At 60.4% G+C, this 19,115-nt stretch overlaps 1 protein-coding gene across 1 annotated transcript; it reads left to right on the plus strand.

Annotated features, from left to right (window-relative positions):
- The first annotated feature begins 236 nt into the window (after positions 1-236).
- On the plus strand, positions 237-15,129 carry EFNA2 (ephrin A2). Its single transcript, XM_020890356.2, has 4 exons — positions 237-618; positions 10,027-10,340; positions 12,620-12,685; positions 13,687-15,129. The coding sequence occupies exons 1-4, from the start codon at positions 479-481 to the stop codon at positions 13,806-13,808; spliced, it is 642 nt and encodes a 213-aa protein (XP_020746015.2). The 5' UTR covers positions 237-478; the 3' UTR covers positions 13,809-15,129.
- Positions 15,130-19,115: the final 3,986 nt, after the last annotated feature.

Genomic DNA, 19,115 nt, shown 5'->3' on the forward strand with positions numbered 1-19,115 from the left:
GACAGGGGGCAGGACCTGGGGCACGGGGTGAAAGTAGCCCGACCGGGGAAGGCATCCCGGACGGTCTGGGTGGAGCAGGGGTATGGGGAGGTGGGGGCGCCGTTGGGGCTGCAGCCCCCCGCCCAGCCCCCGCGTGGCCGGGGCACGGCAGGAGGGGGCGCCCGCGGCCCTCCCGGCGTTCGGGCGGGACAAAGGCCGGAGCCCCGGCCCCTCCCCGGCGGGTGCGGTGGTGACGGCCCGCGCTGTTAGTGTCCGCGCGGCCGGGCCGGCGCCCGGGGCGACCCCGGCGCCCCGCCCGCCGCCGCCTGACTTCTCGGCGCCCGAGGTCGCGCGCGCTCAGGCGGGGGCGGCTGGGGATCTCCAAGCGCCGGCGCGCCCTCCTCCCGCCCGCCCCGCGCCCGCCCGCTCGGCGGCGGCGGAGGAGGCGGAGACGGCTGGCAGGCGGCGGCCAGGCGAGCGCGGCGGCCGGACCGGGGCCATGGCGCCCGCGCAGCGCCCGCTGCTGCCGCTGCTGCTGCTGCTGCTGCCGCTGCCGCCGCCGCCCTTCGCGCACGGCGAGGACGCCGCCCGCGCCAACTCGGACCGCTACGCGGTCTACTGGAACCGCAGCAACCCCAGGTGAGCGCGGCCGCGGGCGGGGACCGAGCGCCGGGAGACCCCGGACTCCCCCACCCCAGCCTGGCCTCCCACCCCGGACTCGGGGAGCCCCTGTGCGCCACCCCCAGGAGTAGGGGCTCCCGCTTCCCACGGGAGCCTCCAGGGAGTTCCGGCCACCGGAGTTTGGGGGACTCACTCCGCGTGCATCTCCCCCCGGGGCGCCCCTCCGCCTACAGGTTTGGGAGACTTGGCGCCCTGCATGCTTCGGAGCGCCGCCGGCCCAGGAGTTTGGGGATCCCCTCTGGCACCCTCAGAAGCCGTTTGGCCCTGAGTTCCCTCCCCGGACTTGGGGGACCCAATGCTCAGGTCTCTCTGGGGACCTCCGCTAGCTTTAGAGTTGGTGGGAATGCCCAGGACTCTTGTCACTGAGCCGCGCCCAGAGGTGAGGGACTGAGGTGGGGGACCGTGGCCCCCCAGGGGAGGGTTCCTCAGGCGCGTTCTGTCGGAGGCTCCCCAGATGAACTTGGGGAAGTTGGAATGTCCCTCCCCGTGGACCAGTGTCCACATTTGCTCCAGCGGGTCCCTGGTCCGGGCTCTCAAAGAGACGGAGAGACTGAGGCACGGAGGAGGCTCAGGGTCTGTCCCCAGAGTCCTGATCAGGCTGTGTCCTCCGCGGTCCTCCTTGCACTGACTGGGAAACTGAGGCGCAGAGGGGCCAAGCAGCTGGCTCAAGGTCACGGTGAGGGGAGCAGGGCTGGGGCTAGGACCCAGGTGGCCTTGTGCCCAGCCTGCCACACCCGGCCCAGGTGCCCCGCCCGCCTGTCTGCAGACCTCCTCTAGGTCGGGTACTGAGTACAGTCTGGGGGCAGCGAGAGCCCCTGCTACTCAAGCGAGAAAAGTTTGCTAGGGACTGACCACATCCTGGTCAGCAGTGGAAACCTCGGACCTTCTGGGGTCTGGGAGGCGGGAGTGGGCTGGGGGTCCCATGGGAGATGGGATCTAGGGTCCTACAGCTCCCGGTCCACCCCACCGTCAGGGTCATGGTCATATCCAGGCCAGCTGGGCTGCACGTGGGGGCAGGGGCGCTGGCCTCCTCACCCCCTGATCCTCTGCCTCCAGTCACTTTCTTTCGGTTTTCAAGTGCCAGAACTGCCTGGCTTCCAAGCCAGCGGTCCCCCGCCACCCCCTCGCCGTCCCCTGCTGTCCTCGGTCCTCCTGCAGAAAGTTGCATAAAGGACCGTCTTTGAGGCCAGCCCTGGGACCAGGGCAGCCTGTGTCCCAGGTCGGGGCAGGTAGCCCACCCAAACACCCCCCCCCCCCATCATTTTCCTGGCTGTGGGGTCAGCCCCAGGGCTGAGGGCAGAGAGCCAGGGCCGAGGAGGGATGGCTGGGCCGCTGCGGAGCGGGTTCCCTGCACCGCTAGCCCCGCTGGTCACATGTGGGTTTGATTACGGTTCTTCCCTGCGGCCAAGCAGGGAGCCCAGCGGGCAGCGCTTCCCTGGCCCAAGTTTTTGGTTTCAGCCTTGGAATCCTGTCCCAGCGTCCCAGCGTGGCCTGTCCTTTGTTCTAGCAAACGCCAGACCCACCAGGAGCTTCCAACAGGGACGGAAGGGGGTTGCGGGGGCCGGCCGCTGCCCCACCTGCCACAGGGCGGCAGGCAGGATGCTGGCTGGGAAGGAGACAGCCCCCGGGGCCGGCTCTGTCCAGCCGCTCAGCCGCCTCCTGTTGCTGACCCCACAGCTCTCTCTGACCAGCCGCCCGAAGGGACAGCCTCACTGTCCAGCACAGACCCTGGTGGTCAGGGCTGGCCTCTCCTCTGCCTCCTCCTGCTTGGGGCGTCCTGGGTGGGAGGTGACCTCCCCCACTTCTTGCAGCGGGGCCTGGGGTCCCAGGGAGCCCTTCGCCTGGGAAGCCCGGTTGGGTCAAGAATCAGGGCTCTGTTCACCACTATGGTTGGGGGTCTCTGCTAAAGGGTGGCCCCCTTGGAAGGCTGGGTATCTTGGGGTGTCTGGAACGGAATCTGTGTCCAGTGACTGGGTGAGTGCCGGGCAGAGGAGGAGGGTGCTGCCCAGCCTCAGGCTCTGAGGGCACCCGGAATGGACATTTCCTGAGGGTGCCCAGTTGCGGGCACAGCTGCCAGGGTGCAGGGAGAGGTTTGAAGTCGGCGGGTGGGCCTGATGTGGGAGGTAGTGCCTTGGGCAGAGATGAGAGACAGGCCTGTGCAGGGACAGGCGAGAATGGGGTCGAAACAGGGAGACTGGTGGCGGCGGCCGGCAGAGGAGCCAGGAGACGCAGGGACAGGCCGTGCAGAGAGAGAGGGGGGCGCACACAAAAGGCACCGTGAGTTGGGAAGGGGACCGAGCCAGGGCTGGGCCGCCTCGGGTGGGGTACCATCAGGCAGTAGAGGAGCCACGGGGATGCATGTGGGCTGGTGGAGGACCACCAGGCCCAGGCAGGGCTGCGGTGAGGCCGGCCACCCTCGCCTGGCTGGCCTGTACCTGCGCCGAGGTAATGAGAGTGTGGCTGTGCTTCCCCAATTGTGTTCTCCTGCTGTGCCGTGGATTTCCTGTGCACACGAGGCTGGCCGACGCTGCCAGGGAGCCCCACACCCACCTCCACTGCCGCTGAAGGGTGGAGATTGGGTCCAGCCACGGACCCCTGCACCCTTGCCGGCCAGCTGTTCAGCCGTCTATCCGTACAGTCCCCGCCTGAGCTGGGCACTGTGGGTCTGGCTGCCGGGCATCTCTGGGCCTGTCTGTGGCCGTATTGGACTGGGCCGGGCATCCTGGCGGGCTGCTTCTGGGGCTGCGGGGGCACAGGGACACCTCGGAGGCTCGCTGGGCCGCAGGGCATGTCCGCCCCATAGCTGCGTGTTCTTTCCCATGCGGTTCAGGGGTCCCGGGGCCCGGGAGGTGCATAGCAGTGTGTGTGGAGCACACACACTGCTCCCCGCCACTGCCACACAGACACTCAAGTGCCTACATGTGTTTGGCAGCCCTGGCCCTGTGTGTCTGCACATGTTTCTGCATGTGTGTGCCTGGAGAACACGCGTGTGCAGGGTGCATGCGTGTTTGCAGCAGTGTGTCTGGGTGTGGGGTGTGCGTGTGTATCTGCATGCAAATCAACACCTGGGGAGAAGGTGTGTCTGTATGTGGGGTGCACGCGTGTCTTTGGAACGTCTTCATGGCGTGCATACGTGTCTGTATGTACGGCCTGGCTCTGGGGGCCCTGGTGGGGGTGCTGACAGCCCACACCAGAGGGAGGTGATCACAGCTTGCCTTCCACACATACCTGACCGCTCCTCCACCCCCTCCTCCAGCCCAGGTGGGTCCCTGCTGGAGGTACGTGTCCGGGTCCTGCGGACTGGGCTCCTTGCTGCCCATGGTGCAGAGGGGCCATCGAGGTTCAGAGCTGGCACTGGCAGGGACCCTCCTGTCCCTGAGTCCCCCACTTGGTTGGAAGTCTGCAGCCTGGGTGGACCCAGTGGTGCAGACCCTGAGTGGGACCCTGATTGCCCTTGGGTGTGGGCAGCGGCCATGTTCCCATCTCAAATGCCCAGGGGGAAGATGGCGACTAGGACTGCGTCCTCCCTGTGGAGGTGTCATGCACCCCTGGCGCCTGCCAGCCATGCCCAGGCCTCCAGGGAACCGGCTTTGAAGGGGGCGATGCCATATTTTGCCGCATGAGGCTTTTTGTTTTGTTTGAAAGAAGCTCATCCACCCGACTTAAGGGGGACTTGGAGAGTGAGGACCCATGGACCTGGAAGCCTTGCGGTCCGAGGGTGTGGTCTGGGGGGCCATGGAGGGCTGGATCTCGGACTTGGGGATCTGGGAAGCCCTTGGGCTAGTGGATTGGCTGCTCAGAGCCCCTGTGTCATGTTTCCTCTGTGAAGTAGGGCGGCGGGCTGTGCCCCTCTGCGGATGGCAGCAGGGTGGGCACGGTGTGGACGCCCGAGGCATGGGTGTGACCCCAAGGGACCAGAGGACCCCGACGGGGAGGGGAAATGGAGGCCATTCCTGCCTGCAGGCAAGCAGGGAGGCTCCAGACCAGCCCGCAGTGCATCTGCAGCAGCAGCGAGGTTCAGGTGATTGTGCAGGGGTGGGAACTGCAGTGCTGGGGTGGGGGGCCAGTTCTGAGGTGCCCCCACCTGCTTGCAGCCTGGGCTCTGAGGCTTGGATCCACAGGGTCCCTTTCCCCAGCCTTGGTCCCTCCCCACGGTGGACAACTGCTTCCCACCCCCACCCTGGGCAGCTCAGCATGCAGAGGAGGAAACTGAGGCAGCAGCCGAGCTGAGGATTGGGGAAAGGGGAGGGACTGGCCTCTAGCCTGCCTGGGAGCTGGGCCTGGGGAAGGGGCAGACATCTCTGACCTCAGGGGCCTTCAGCAAATGTCCCCTGTGGGTCATGCGTCCCTTGAGGCTGCAGGTGCAGAGGTGGCCGACCTTGGGATGCGCAGGTGTGTGAACAGGGGGTCTGGGAGGCAGGGTTCCTGCAGGTTCGATGGCTCATTCTGCAGCCCCTGAGCTAAGCCCAACGCAGGGTCCTGCCTTGGTAGAAGGTTCCCTCCCCTCACCAAGCCTCCAAGCACGGACCAGCCTTGCCCCCCACCCCCCTGGCGTTGCCTTGGGGAAATTGTCTGTGGGGGACAGTTCCAAAAGGAGGGCTTGACTGTGTCCCCTGTGCAATGGGCCAGGCAAGGAAGGGCACAGCCACCTTTGTGCTGCCCCATCGCGGACACACAGCTGAGAGCTTGGAGCACACAATCTAGACTCCGAGCTCTGAGTGCTGGTCCTGGTGGGGGCTCACCCTCATACCCACTCCCATGCGGGGGTCTCGACTTTGAGGGGCTCTGTTTGCCACCCCGGCCACGTTTCCCCTCGCCCCCCCTACCCCAGCCATGCACCCCCTCATCTCGCCTGTCCACTTCATGGGTCGGGCTCCCCATTATGCCTCCGTTTCATGGACCCAGGGAAAGTGATTTACCCATGGCCACGAGGAAGTTATGTCCAGTGGGGGGACCCCCTCTGAGAGGCATGCAGGTCTGGGGCTGGCTGAGGAGTGCGGGGACACCATACACGCTGTGGGGGCTGAGGAAGGTGGGGTGACCTGGGCAGGCATGCCCCATGGACTGGGCACCCGGGCCTCCTCCTGCCTGAGACCAAGGCCGGGGGAGGGGGGTGGGCTGATCCTGCGGCCCTTCCTTCACCTTCCCCCACCTACCCTGCCCCATTTGTTTCACCTCCTGCTTCCATGGTGGGGCCCGTGCCTCAGTTTACCCTGCACCCACAAGGCCATAATTGTCCTTTCTGAGCTGATGCTGCACTATCGTGAGGCCATGATATTCTTTCCTTTTCCTTTAAAGCCTTTTCTTATATATTTATTGGGCTGTGCCAGGTCTTGGTTGCAGCACGCGGGATCTTCGAGCTTCTTTGTGGCACATGGGATTTAGTTCCCTGACCAGGGATGGAACCCATGCCCCCTGCATTGGGAGCATAGAGTCTTAGCCACCGGATCCCCAGGGAAGTCCTGAGGCCCTAATTTTCAGTGAGGTCCCAGCCTTGGCCTTTGGGGGCCCTGCTGTCCATTTGAGCAGGCCTGGGTGTCTCTTTGCTGGGGTCTTCATTGGCATCTCTGAGCCCTTTAGTAGGAGCTGTGAAATGGCTCAGACCAGGGAGACAAGAGACAGAGAGTCGGAGAGTGAAGGGGACAGACTCCCCCGCCTGCCCGCCCCTGCCTCAGTTTCCAGGTTGGGAAGGCAGCCCAGCAGCCCACTCCCATTTTGGGTGAGACTCCTAATTAGTTTCTGTGCTGTTAGCATCTAATGACTTGACTGTCGCCTGACTGGAGCTAATTAGCTGCAGGCCGGGTGGTTGCCAGAGGAAGGGGTGGTGGGTGGGGTTGGAGCGGCTGCCTGCAGGGTGGACATTGGCAGGGGGTGGGCAGGGTGAACCACTGAGGGTGAAGGTGTAGATGTTGGGGGCGGGGAGGTCTGAAGCCTCGGGGAGCCCTGTGTCTGGGAACCATCCCAAGTCAGTCATTAACCCCTTAGTGAGAATTTCGATCTGTATCTACTGCTCCCAGGGATCATTTGCATATCAGGCCTCAGCACTGGTGGAGGAAATGAAGGCTTTGTTTTGCTCTCACCGGGCTCGGCTTGGGGTGGGGTCCATCTCCCCTGCATCAATGCCACCCTGAGCAGGGGCGAGGCACCAGCTTGGAACTGGGAATGCCAATGCAAGGCTGTGGCTATTTGAGAGCAGGGAAAGGAGAAAAATGTCCATTTTGGCTCCCAGAGTTCAGGTGTGGGGGGTGAGTAGGGGGGCTTCTCCTGGGATCCACCTACCTGGGGTCCCGGTTTCCCCACCTTGAGGCAGCTTTCTGCTCCCATGACTCTAGCACCTCAAAGACCTCAAGTGTTTGGCCTTTGACCGACTAACAAACATGTATCGAGCACCACTGTATATTGGGCTCATGCTGGCCACCAAACAAGGTACAGAGGAGGAGGCTGACCCCCAGAAGGCAGACAGTGGACTGTGTAATGGTATAAATACGACGATGTCCAAAAGATGAGTTGGGGAAAGTAGAGAAAGGCTATCAGGCCGAGGGAACAGTGTGTGCAAAGGCCCTGGGACAGGAATAGGAGCAGCCCCGAGGCTGGCATGGCTGGAAGGGAGTGAGCTGGGGAAGTCAGGGGGTGATGAGGTTGAGGGTGGGGGCCATATGAGGCCCCATGAGCCTGGGAGGACTGTGGATTTTGTTCTGAGTGATGGGGAGCTGATAGAAGGCTTTGAGCCAGTGGGTGGCGAGGTCTGATGGACACTCAGGAAAGTGAGTCCTGGATTTAGGGGGGCTCAAGTGGGACCTGGGTGTCCAGCCTCTGACCCAGCAGAGCAGCTTTGGTCGCTGATATTCTAATGAAGGTGAGCTGGGGGGACCTGATGGTGCTGGTGTCAAGAGGGGAGAAAGGGGAGGCAGTGCAGCCCACCTTTTCTCCAGAAGCGCCCTGCGTGGAGTCACATTCTCTTTCAGACTGAATGTACATCCCTGGCATCAAGCCAGGGATGAGAGGAAAAACTGAGGCCCAGAGGGCAGGACCAGGACTCCCCCACCTCTGCCTATGGCTCCCCGTCACAGCCTCCCCTGCAGGGCCTGCTGGGGTGAGGGTGGGCCCCTGGGCGGCTGCTGGGCCGTGGCTGTCATCGATCGGTTGATCAATTGGGCTTTCAGTGGGGCCGGGAAGGAGCGAAAATGACTTTTCAAAAAGCCTGGAGCAGCTTCTGCATCGATCGTGCCCAAGGGGCCGGAGGACGCGGCCGGTCAATGAGACGCCTGTGCCCGGCCAGCCGCGGAGCGGCCCATGGGATGGGCAGGCTCCCAGCCCCACTCAGGGCCACCCTGCATCTATGGGGTGCCTGCTGTTTGCACAGTTGAAGTTCTTCCATCTGCCTCAGGGACCATCTCCATGACAGAGTTGGAAACAGTCTTTGAGAAGGCAGGACCCAGCTGGGCTCCATCCTGGGTTGGAGCCAGATGAGGTTCCTCGGCCCCCAACGGACCTGCACTGCCAGACACATTTATTGTGCAAAGGCCTTCCCACCTCTGCAGGAGGGAGTGGGCGCCCTATTCCTGGGTGAACCCAATGCAGCAGGGAAGGGCTGGGAGTGAATCCACTCCCCCTAGTCCCCGACCTGAAATTCTCTGAACCTTGACTTCAGCCACAGACTTGAAATCATCATCTGGGGTCCCTCCTGATGGATCGGGAAACTGAGGCACCATGGGCCAGTCCCCTGCCTGCCTCCTTCCCAGTTCGAGGGTCCCTGGAGCCCTCACCCCCATCTGACACTGTCTCGGGGTGGCAGGGGGCCAGCCAATGCCATCTGATCAGCCGCCCCGTCAGGTGCTGGCTGTGCCAATTAGTGCTCCTGGTATGGGGGCTGCCTTGCTCCCTTCCGCGGTCCGGGGTGGCTGGCACACGGGCACAGAGGCAGCAGCGGGGTCGGGGTCCCAGTGACGTCGCCCTCTCTCGCTGCCGCTGCCCCTCACCAAGCCTCAGTTTCCCTGCTGGTGTGGGGAGGGAGGAGGTAGGGGAGCCTGCCCCCAAACCTCTGCTGCCAGGCCTTTTATGTGCTAATAAGCCCCTCTGGGGAGGCCCCCTTGTCCCCCCTCGGTCCAGGCCGCGTTTACATGACAGGGGCCCGGGGGAATGCGTCCCAGAGATCTAAGGGCTCCTGGCGCTGTAGCCGGAGGCATTGATGGAAGGGTAGCTCCCTGTCCCTTGCTCAGCTGACCTCCATCCTTGCCTGATGAGGCTGGGTCAAAGGGGCCCCCAGGGAAAGGGGTACAGGCTCTGCGACAGCTGAGGAGACCTCCAGGGCCAAGGCTGGGAGGCAGAGCTGGTGGGTCAAGGTGTCAGGGGTGGGGAATCAGGGAGTTGTGGGGTAGCTGCCAGATTTTGGAGGCTCTGGAGGGAGGATGAAGAATGTCACTCAGGGTGGAAGGGGTGGGGCTGAGGGGGGTCAAACCCAGGGCACCCCTGAATTGGACTGAGGGATGGGGGTGTCTGAGCATCTGAGGGGGTGTCAAGCCCCACCCCCTCTGGGGATACAGGAGAGGGGCCAAGCTTGCCTCAGAGAGGTAGGGATCACTGACCTGTGTCCCAGATACCCTGGGTCTTTTGGCAGGCAGATCTGCAGAAAGAAAACAGGAGGCTGTCTCGGGATGGCATGGAGGGCTGGCTGCCTGGAGGAGGGGGCATTGAAGTCAAGCAGTTAAAGTTTTTGGAGTGGGACTTCCTGGTGGGGGGATATCTTGTGCCAGGCCTGTTGTGGCTGAAGGGCCCAGATGTGGATTCTGCAGGCAATTGGGGGTCTGGGGGGCTGTGTCACAGGGCGCCTGCTTGCGCGCATGTGGTTACCCAGAATGCCTGGGGGCAGGCCCTCTTCCCTGGGACAAACCTCACCTTGGGGCTCAGGGCTAGCCTGCTAGCCTGCTCTGGCCTTGGTGTGGCAGGGTTGTTGTGCCAGGCAGGGGACCATGGGCTCAGACCCTGGCACCTGACTGTGGGCAAGGTCCCCCCCCCAACCCCTTGCCCTTCCCCCATCTCCGATCTACCCTTTACCCTGCACTGACCCATCATCCACACACTCTCCCAGGGCTCCCCATCCCCCTGTGCTGACTAGTGACCCCTCCCCATTTACCCTTTCGCTGACTCTGCACTTGTCTGCTGCACTGACCCGTCAACTCCACACCCTCCCCGGGCTCCCCATCCTCAGGCCCCACCCCTTCCCTGCGCTGACCAATGACCCCTCCCCATTTACCCCATCCGTTAGTTTTACCTTTTCTCCTGCACTAACCCGTCACCCTACTCCCGGCCCCTGCCCCGCATCCCTGAGCCCCCCTCCCCCGCGCTGACCGCCGGCCCTGCCTCCAGGTTCCACGCGGGCGCGGCAGACGACGGCGGCGGCTACACCGTGGAGGTGAGCATCAACGACTACCTGGACATTTACTGCCCGCACTACGGGGCGCCGCTGCCGCCGGCCGAGCGCATGGAGCACTATGTGCTGTACATGGTCAACGGCGAAGGCCACGCCTCCTGCGACCACAGGCAGCGCGGCTTCAAGCGCTGGGAGTGCAACCGGCCCGCGGCGCCCGGGGGCCCGCTCAAGTTCTCCGAGAAGTTCCAGCTCTTCACGCCCTTCTCTCTGGGCTTCGAGTTCCGCCCAGGCCACGAGTACTACTACATCTGTGAGTGGGGCCCTCCCCTCCCCTACCCCCTCCCCTCCCCTACCCCCTCCCCTCCCAATCCCCTCCCCCCCCTCCCCCTCCGTTCCCCCTCCCCTCCCCCTCCCCTCTCCCTCCCTCCCCCTCCCTTTCCCCTTTCCCTCTCCCTCCCTCATCCCTCCTCCGCAGGGGCCTCATGTCTCCATCCTCGAGCCTTCGTCCTGCGGGTCAGCCTCTGGGCCGCTGAGCCAGTGGCCCCACGGTCAAATCGTCTTACCCTGAGACCAGGGGGGCCCACCCCATGTTGCACTGAGGCCAGAAACTAGGCCTGCCTAGTCTGGTCGCTGAGGAGTGATGGAGGACACACCGTGCCTACCCCGTCTCGCACCCGAGCGCCCAGATTCCCAGAGGAGTGTGGAGGCGTTAAGATCGGAGGCAGCCTTGGTCCAGTCCACTGGGCCTTCATGCCATGCTGTAGGCCTGGGGGCGGTGGGGGCGGGCGGGTAAACTGTCCCCGCCTCTGCTGGGCGTTAGGGGCTCCCGAGGGGTCCCTTCTTCCTCCTCCCCACTAAATGCCAAGGGCAGGGCCTGGCGTGGTGGAATGTGCCCAGGGTTCAAGTTCCCACCAGCCAGGCCTCAGCAGCCCGTGGTCTCTGAAAACCTGAGAACAGGAGGGTCCTGCCATAGCCCCTGCCAAGATGGGGTCCCAGGAACCCCACCCCGGCCCAAGGCGCTGACTCTGAAGGGTTGTGCGGTCCCATTTCTCAGCGTCCTGGAGGCTGATGGGGAGCAGGTGGGGAGAGGGAGGGGGGCCTGCCCCTGCCCCCCCAACCCCCACCCCAACCCCCGCCCGGGCTTGGGGAGGGACCCAGCGCCTCACCACCCTGGTTCCCGCTGAGTCAAATTAAACTCTACGAGGCTCCATTTCCTCCTTCCTCTGCTCTATTTGGATTTTTTCCTCTTAATTCAGGGAAGAAGAGGGTGGGGGAGGGGAAGAAGGTGTTTAAATTAAGTCCCTGTAATGTAAGAAAAATTACATTTTTCTTTCCGAGATGGGAGTTTCATAAAGATAATTATTGTAATTATTCGTCCTATCTCTGTGACGAATGTTATTTTTATTACGTGCTTTTTATCTTCATCTCTCAGCACAAGGGACTTCTGGGGGGCAGGCAGAGGTGATGGCCACAAAGAGGACCGGCCAAGAACACAGGCGGGCACAGCCCCGGCCGTAGCCATGTGGGTGCCCGCGCCTGTTCACCTGTGTGAACCCCACCACCCACGGGGCCTCAGGCCTCCCTCCCTATCCCCATCCTGGCCGCCAAGCCCCTCTCTCCTGACTCGTGGGCAGTGCTCTTGGACCTCTCCTGTCCCCATGTGGACCAAGAAGCAGGGAGCCCGGTGGTGGAGTTTCAGGTGTGAGGACTCAATGCACTTCAACCTCACGTGACCCCGGGCCTTGTGGGCCACTGTTCAAGGGAGGCCGGATGCTGCTTCCTTCCCAGGCTTAATGGGCTCAGGCAGTCACCCAGTGGGGGATTCCCTGGTGACATAGTGATGATAAATCTGACTACCAGTACAGGAGACGCAAGAGATGTGGGTTCGATCCCTAAGTCGGGAAGGTCCCCTGGAAGAGGGCATGACAACCCACTCCAGTATTCCTGCCTGGAGAATCCCATGGACAGAGGAGCCTGGTGGGCTATAGTCCATGGGATCACAAAGAGTGGGTCACGACTGAGTGTGCATGCACGCCAAAGCACCTACCTGGGGCCACATGAGGCCTAGGTAGGGGGTGACTTGCCAACATCGCAGATCCCTGAGAGCAGGGATTTGATCTCAGGTCAATCATTTGTTTGTGGGTTTTTTTGCTATTTGATTTTGTTTTGTTTTTGTTTTGGCTGCACTGTGTGGCATGTGGGATCTTAGTTCTCTGATGAAGGATCGAACCCCTGGAGCGCCAGAGAATTCCCTTTATTTTCTTATTGAAAACACACATTTTTGTTCATCACCTTTGAACTTTGCCTTGTGCTGCCCTGGGGTAAGATGGAGTCAGACATAGACACCCCACCCCCATCTCTGGGGTTAGGATTCAGTGAAGTGAGGGGCAAGGGGAGCATGCAAGAGGACTTCTGGGAACTCATGGCCATTATGTCTGGGCCTTTGATATATGATGAGGAGTTTTATGTGTGGATTCCCCTACCTGGGGTCAGGCTTGGGTCACGGGCATGGGGAAGGAGATGCAGTCCCGCGAGGTCCCAGGCACCAAGAGTCCTCTGCCCTACTAATCCCCAACCCCTCTCTTCCAGCTGCCACACCGCCCAATGCTGTGGACCGACCCTGCCTGAGACTGAAGGTTTATGTGAGGCCAACCAGTAAGTGCTTGGGGGTCAATGGCGTCCTCAACTCACAGAACCCACTGAGTGGTCAGTGAAGTAAGGAAGGAGGTGGTGATAGCATACCCTTGGGAGTCCCACAATCTCTCCAATGGCTGGGACAGGCCCTGCAAATAGGGCCATGTCAGAACTTCAAGAATGAAGTTTTGGGGCTTCCCTGGTGGTCTAGTGGTTAAGAATCCTCCTGCCAATGCAGAGGGCGTGGGTTCGATCCCTAGTCTGGGATGATCCCACATGCTGCGGAGCAACTAAGGCTATGCACCACAACTATTGAAGCCTATGTCCCTAGAGCCCGTGCTCGGCAGCAAGAGAAGGAGCCAAAATGAGAAGCCCACACACCACAATGAAGAATAGCCCCTGTCTGCTGCAACTAGAGAAAGCCTGTGTGCAGCAATGAAGACCCAGTGTAACCAAAACCAAATAAATTTAAGAAAGAATGAAGGTTGAAGTCTGCAGCTGGGCCTCCCTGAGGCTGAAGCCCTCTTTACCCAGAGTGGGCTTCAGGAAAGTTCTCTAGAATACCCATGTTCTGAGCTCTTGAAACATTGTGATGCTCAGAGGAAAGGGGGGTTCCCATGGCCTCACCACTTCACCTGGCTCCAGGCACATTTATTGGGCTCCTGCTGGTTGCCATACTCTGTATTGATTGGAGGCATTGTCCCAGAGGAACAGGAACATGGAGTCCTTAGAGCAGGGTCATGATCTCAGGTCAGTCATCTGGTGACACTGTTTTCTTATTTTTGCTGTTTGATTTTATTTTGTTTTTGGCTGCACTGTGCACCATGTGCAATCTCAGTTCCCCAATCAAGGATCAAACCCGTGCCCTCTGCAGTGAAAACCTGGAGGCCTAACCACTGCACTGCCAGGGAAGTCCTGAAACTGAGATGTATAACAACATTGGGTCTTGATGAGGTCTGGGAAGCAGGGTGGGGGTGGGTGGGCCTGCCACTGACTACCCTGTCTCTTTGCCCCCCCCACAGATGAGACCCTGTATGAGGCCCCTGAGCCCATCTTCACCAGCAATAACTCCTGCAGTGGCCTGGGCAGCTGCCAGCTCTTCCTCAGCACTGTCCCCGTGCTGTGGACCCTCTTGGGCTCCTAGCCTGCCACAGGACGTCAGCTCCACCTTGACGGCCCGCCTCTGAGACCAAATAGAGACGCCGCTCCTCCTACCACTGGTGCTGCTCTGGCAGGCGGGGCTGTCCACACGTCCCAGGCTGGCCGGGGCGGGGGCAGCCAAGGCCCCCCCAACCCGCGCCCAAGAGGCTGGTTGTCCACCCAGCTCATGGCCTCGCTGTCTTGTCTGGAGGCCCTGGTGAACCTGGGGACCTCTTGGCAATGTTGGATTTTTGTTTTGTTTTGTTTTTAGTGTATTTTTCATGGTTGGATCGGAAAGACTTGAGTTTCTAATTTAATTTATTCCTTGCTGTCGCCTGTGACTTTGGGAAGGAAACAGAATGGATGGATGGGGCAGGGGTTCCCGAACCACTGGGAGAAGGGGGACCAGGGACCCCTGACCTGGTCATTCCATTTGTTGGTCCTGGCTGGAGGTTACCATGGAGTGGACTCCCAGGTGTCCTGGGACAGGCTGGCCTGAGGCAGAAGGGGCAGGCGGGTAGTGAGTTCCCCTGACTCTGGTCCACGGGCCCTCAGACCCCCATCAACCCAGCTCTCCCCTCCTCCCTCCGGGTCTTTGTCTCCCAGAGAAGAAACCATGGGGTTTCACTGGAGGTCGCCATGCAGTCCTGGTCCTGGGAATCATAGCATCCTAGTATCTTAGCGATGTCTTAGGCCCCCTCGTTCCCCCAGCCTCGCACAATCACCCCAGAGGCAGAGAAGATGTTACATTTCTGTAAATAGAGCCAGCAAGTATATACTGTGATTTATTTTTACTGTATTCCTGAGGATGGACTGGAATGTTTCTTTTTTTTCTCACCCCTTCATGTGGGGTGAGGGTGTTTTATTTTGGCGGGGGGGTGGGGTAGACTTTTTAGCGTAGAAGCCGCACTTCGCAATAAGCTCCTTTGTCTGTCAGACCCCCTTCCCTCTCCTCTATGACTAATGTTTGTAAGAAAAAAGGAAAACAGGACAAAACAAAACTGGGGGGAGGGGGGTATTGAACATCACCACCCAAAAGAAACCCCCTCCGGAAGACACTTTAATGAAGTAAACAGCTCATTTATACAGATTTCATATTTCTACCCGCCTTTCCTGATCTGTGTTTTATATATATTATATATAAATATATATGGTGCGCGGCCGCTGGGAGCTGGCTCAGGCACGCCGGCGGTGGGGGGGCTTTTGTAGGGGTCGTGGGCGGGCGGCCTTGCCACGCCTGGAGCTGGCGACGGGGCCTCCCCCACTCCGTCACAATCAACTTTGGATTCTGTATTTTTTTATAATAAAATGAGCGTAAGCATCCAGGGTGTGTATTTGTATTTGGGGCCTGGCAGTCCTTGTTGGAGGGATGCTTTGAGCTCATAATTTGGGATCGGGTCTGGGGTCTGCTGGGGAGCGGTGTCTGCAGACCATAGGGCTGATGGCGAATAGGGTTGATGCTTCTGGGCATGCGTCGTTTGGGCGCAGGGCCCTGGCATGAGCATTTGTGGGGTGCTGTGCCTTTTTTCACCTCCCTGGGAAATGGAAACAAGCCCCTGCTCCCTGGGGCAGCTATGGGGAGGCCAGGAAGTGGTGAGGCTGCCTTTGAGTACACAGCAGGGGCTTATTAAGTGTCCACCACCCAATGCACCTGAGCAGGTTGGAGTCCTCAGACCCCAGGGCCAGTCGTTTCCTGTACCCCTCATTCACGCTGGGGGGCGGTCCCCAGGTTCTATGACAGGTCTCTTAGGATCCTACCAAGTTCTATGTGTGGTGGTCCACTGCCCAAGACTCTGAGCTCTCAATGTAGGGGGCTCGGGTTTGATCCTGATCAGAGTACTAGATCTGACATGCCACAGCTAAAGATCTTGAGTGCCACAGTGAAGACTGAAGATCTCTCATGCCACAGCTAAGACCTGGTGCAGCCAAATAATAAAACAATGGGAAAAAAAAGTTCCATGTTATCTTGGTGCCAAGCTCTGCCAAAGTGTGACTCAGTGTCCCCAGTGACTCCAGGCCAGCCTGGAGGTTTGTCTGTCTTCTCGAATCCCCTTCTGGCTTCCAAACAGCATGTATCAGAGGGTTCTGGAGTCCCAGGGGCCTTCACCCCAGCCTGGCCCAGGAGAGGCACAGAGTGGGGCTGAGGGAGGGGGCCTCGGGGCTGCTCCTCGCCTCAGTGCCACCCGAGGGGACTGTAGCATCCCGGCATAATTAGTGGAGAGGGAAGGCTCTCGGCTAATTAATTCGGTCGTGCTGGGTCCAGCGACGGGGGCTGCCTCTTAATGAGGCCAGCAAGCGACACAAAGACCCCTGTGTGTGCCCCACCCGCCCTGCCCAGCATCAGGGGATGCAGGGTGGCCACTGTGCAGAGTGCCACGGAGGGAGAGCCGAGGGACCCCTGCACTCCGAGTCTTCCTTTGCCCACCCTTCCCGAGACCCCTCACCCAAACACCCCAACTCGACCACAGGGCTGGAAGAAACTGGCGAAAGAAGGTTAAATGCGAGGATTGTGGGGTAGAATCATAGCAGCTCATTTTGATTTTGTTACTAAAAACTTTATTGAGATATAATTCACATACCACACAAGCCATCCCTTTCAAGTGCAATTCCACAATTTCTATTCATTTACAGGGTTGAGCAACCATCACTACTATCTGATTCCAGAACAATCCATCACCCCCAAAATAACCCCACTCCTGCCCCAGCCCCTGACAACCAGGAATCCACTCTCTGTGTCTGTGGATTGGCCTGGATGTCTCCCATCAGTGGAATCACACCCTGTGTGTCCTTCTGTGTCTGTTTCTGTCCCTGAGCATAGTGTTCTCAGGGACCACCCACATGGTAGCAAGTGTCAGGGCTTCTCTCCTTTTCAGGGCCAAGTAATATTCCAATATGTGGAAGGGTGACATTCTGTCCATCCACCAGCTTACAGACATTTGGGTTGTTTGCTTTTAGCTATTATGAGGATTTTGTTATTTTTGAGACAAAGTTTTAACACAAAAGGTGACCTGGGATGGGTAAGTACAAAGAGCTCTGTTCACACATTGGGGTCTTTGCACATGTTCCCCCAGCAGACCACACCTGGCTCTCTCCCCAACCCCCTTTAAATATGTCCCATGTCCCCTCTCGACCTCCCTGGTCAAACAGCCCTCACCCCACACCCTCCTGCTGTTAAATCTCTGATAGTTTTCCTTGTCCATTCATCTTCCCTCTGGGCTGAGAGTCCCCAGAGTGGAGGAGGACTGGTCCACAGTTGTGTCTCCTCTGGGACTTGTCATCTGCCACGGGTGCAGACACACATACACACATATGCAGAGAAACTACACAGCCTTGCCCACCTGTGCGCCCCCTGTATGGAGAGGTGCTTGCATTTGGGACCTAGGTCTCTCAGGAACCACACCGTCCATCACTGGCTACTGGTAATGGCCTTGAAAGCCCACACCAAGGTGCAGGGTGGCCCCCACTCCTGGGGCTGCACTGGACACAGGTACCCCAGGCAGCCATGGGTATGTGGGTCCTGTGTGTACCTGGAGGTTCCCCACGGAGAGGGTTGGGAGGCGGGGTGGGAGAACCCTGAGGTTCCCCTCACATCATGACTGTCACTCTTGGGTGGAGCTGGGCTTCCTGGTCAGGTACCTCTTTGATCTGTGGACATCTTGGTTTGGGGAGTCAATGCCCACAGTCACAGGAAGGCACCGCAGCCCCTCCCCTCTGGGTTGCTGTGTCCCCATCTAGTCTGAGAAGAAGCCCCAGGCCATGCCTTTGGCCCCCAACTCTGGAACCATGACAGAAGGGGCTCACACATTGCCCTCCGGACTGATGGGGACCACCCTGGCTTTCAGGGGGTCTGATCAAGTCCCTTGACGACAGCCACACAGTGGGTCATATCGGAGGAAAGGCCACTGTTCCAGAGGCCCTGGGCTCACCTCCCCTCTCCAGGTGTCTCCACCCCCTCCTCCCTCCTGACACCTGCTCCCTCAGGGACCCTCCGACACGATGTCCCGCCGTCCACGTTTCCCGCGTCAGTGTCAGCATCCTCAGTGCGCGTTCAGTGAGCGCCTCCTGTGTGCCGTCAGTGCTGAGCCCTCCCTCAGCCTGTGGGGTCAGGGTGAGGATGCTGAGTCCTGCCCCGATGGCCCCTAGGCCGCATATTTGGGGGCATATGGGTCATGGGAGGAGGCCACAGTGATGGGCACCCTGGACCTGGTTGCAGGTGGCCATGCACAGACAAAAAGTGAGCTCACAATCTGGGAGCCCCCAAGGAGCCATAAATCACCACAAGATGACATACAAGCTGGAAATTAAGAGGCTACAGCTGGGCTAGTGGGGCCGGTGAAGCTGAGATGGGCAGTTGTGGTAGGCGGGAGCCAGGAGACCCTCCCAAACTCAATCTCCCATCCTGGCTTGCTGGCGATGGCCCTTATTGGACCTATACTGGAGATGATCACTAGGGCTGGGGCAAGGCAGTTGGAGAGGGGAGGGAGGGGCTCAAATGTGGGGCTCAGGGCAGGTGCAGGACAGGGACAGATTGCTGGAGATTCAGGCACTGCTTTGCGTGGTCTTGTGGGAGGCTGGGAGGGAGAGGGCAGGGGCAAAGAGCTGGCTGGCGGGTGTGTGCACAGGAGGCTCTGGGGCAGGACTGGAGGCCAGGAAGGAGTGAACTCGGTGGGGTCTGCTGAGCCTGAGGCCTCAGCTTCCCCCAGGGAGGTGTTCCGGAGGCCACTGACCCTCCCTGTCTCCTCCCTGCACTGTCGCCTGCTGCAGGAGAACTGCACACCAGCCATCCTCTCCTCGCTCTCTGGAGCCAGCTGGGAACCTCGGGGTGGAGGCAGGGAGGTTGGGGGCCGGACCCCTTCCTCTGACAGATAGACTCTCCCAGGGGGCCGCCTGCCCGACAGCCCTGACTTGCCCCATTGATCCCTAAACAGAGACTGAGGCCCAGAGACGACCTATGAGCCCTAATGGACGAAGTCCCTGGGGAAGGGGATGGATGAGTGGTGGAGGAGACCCCTCTCCTGTGCAGAGGGGGAAAACTGAGGCCCCACAGGTCAATGAGGGTGGATCCAGGGTGAGTCCCAGGCCTCCCTGGGACCTGGGAGTTGGATCTGAGCTGGGCCCAGGGCAGCTGGAGATGGAAAAGGCATGGGTCTCCCCACAGCAGCCAGGGTGGGTGCCACTCTGCAAGTCCTCCAAGAAACACAGGTTCTCCCACCAGGCTGTGCGGGGTAGAATGGGGGGGCACACCTCAGGGCCTGAGCTCTGGGGGTGGACAACTCCACCAGTTCCCGCCCCTCTGTGCAAGGATGGTGCG

The sequence above is a fragment of the Odocoileus virginianus genome, chromosome 3 (genome assembly GCF_023699985.2).
Source record: "Odocoileus virginianus isolate 20LAN1187 ecotype Illinois chromosome 3, Ovbor_1.2, whole genome shotgun sequence".
Classification (NCBI taxonomy): Eukaryota; Metazoa; Chordata; class Mammalia; order Artiodactyla; family Cervidae; genus Odocoileus; species Odocoileus virginianus.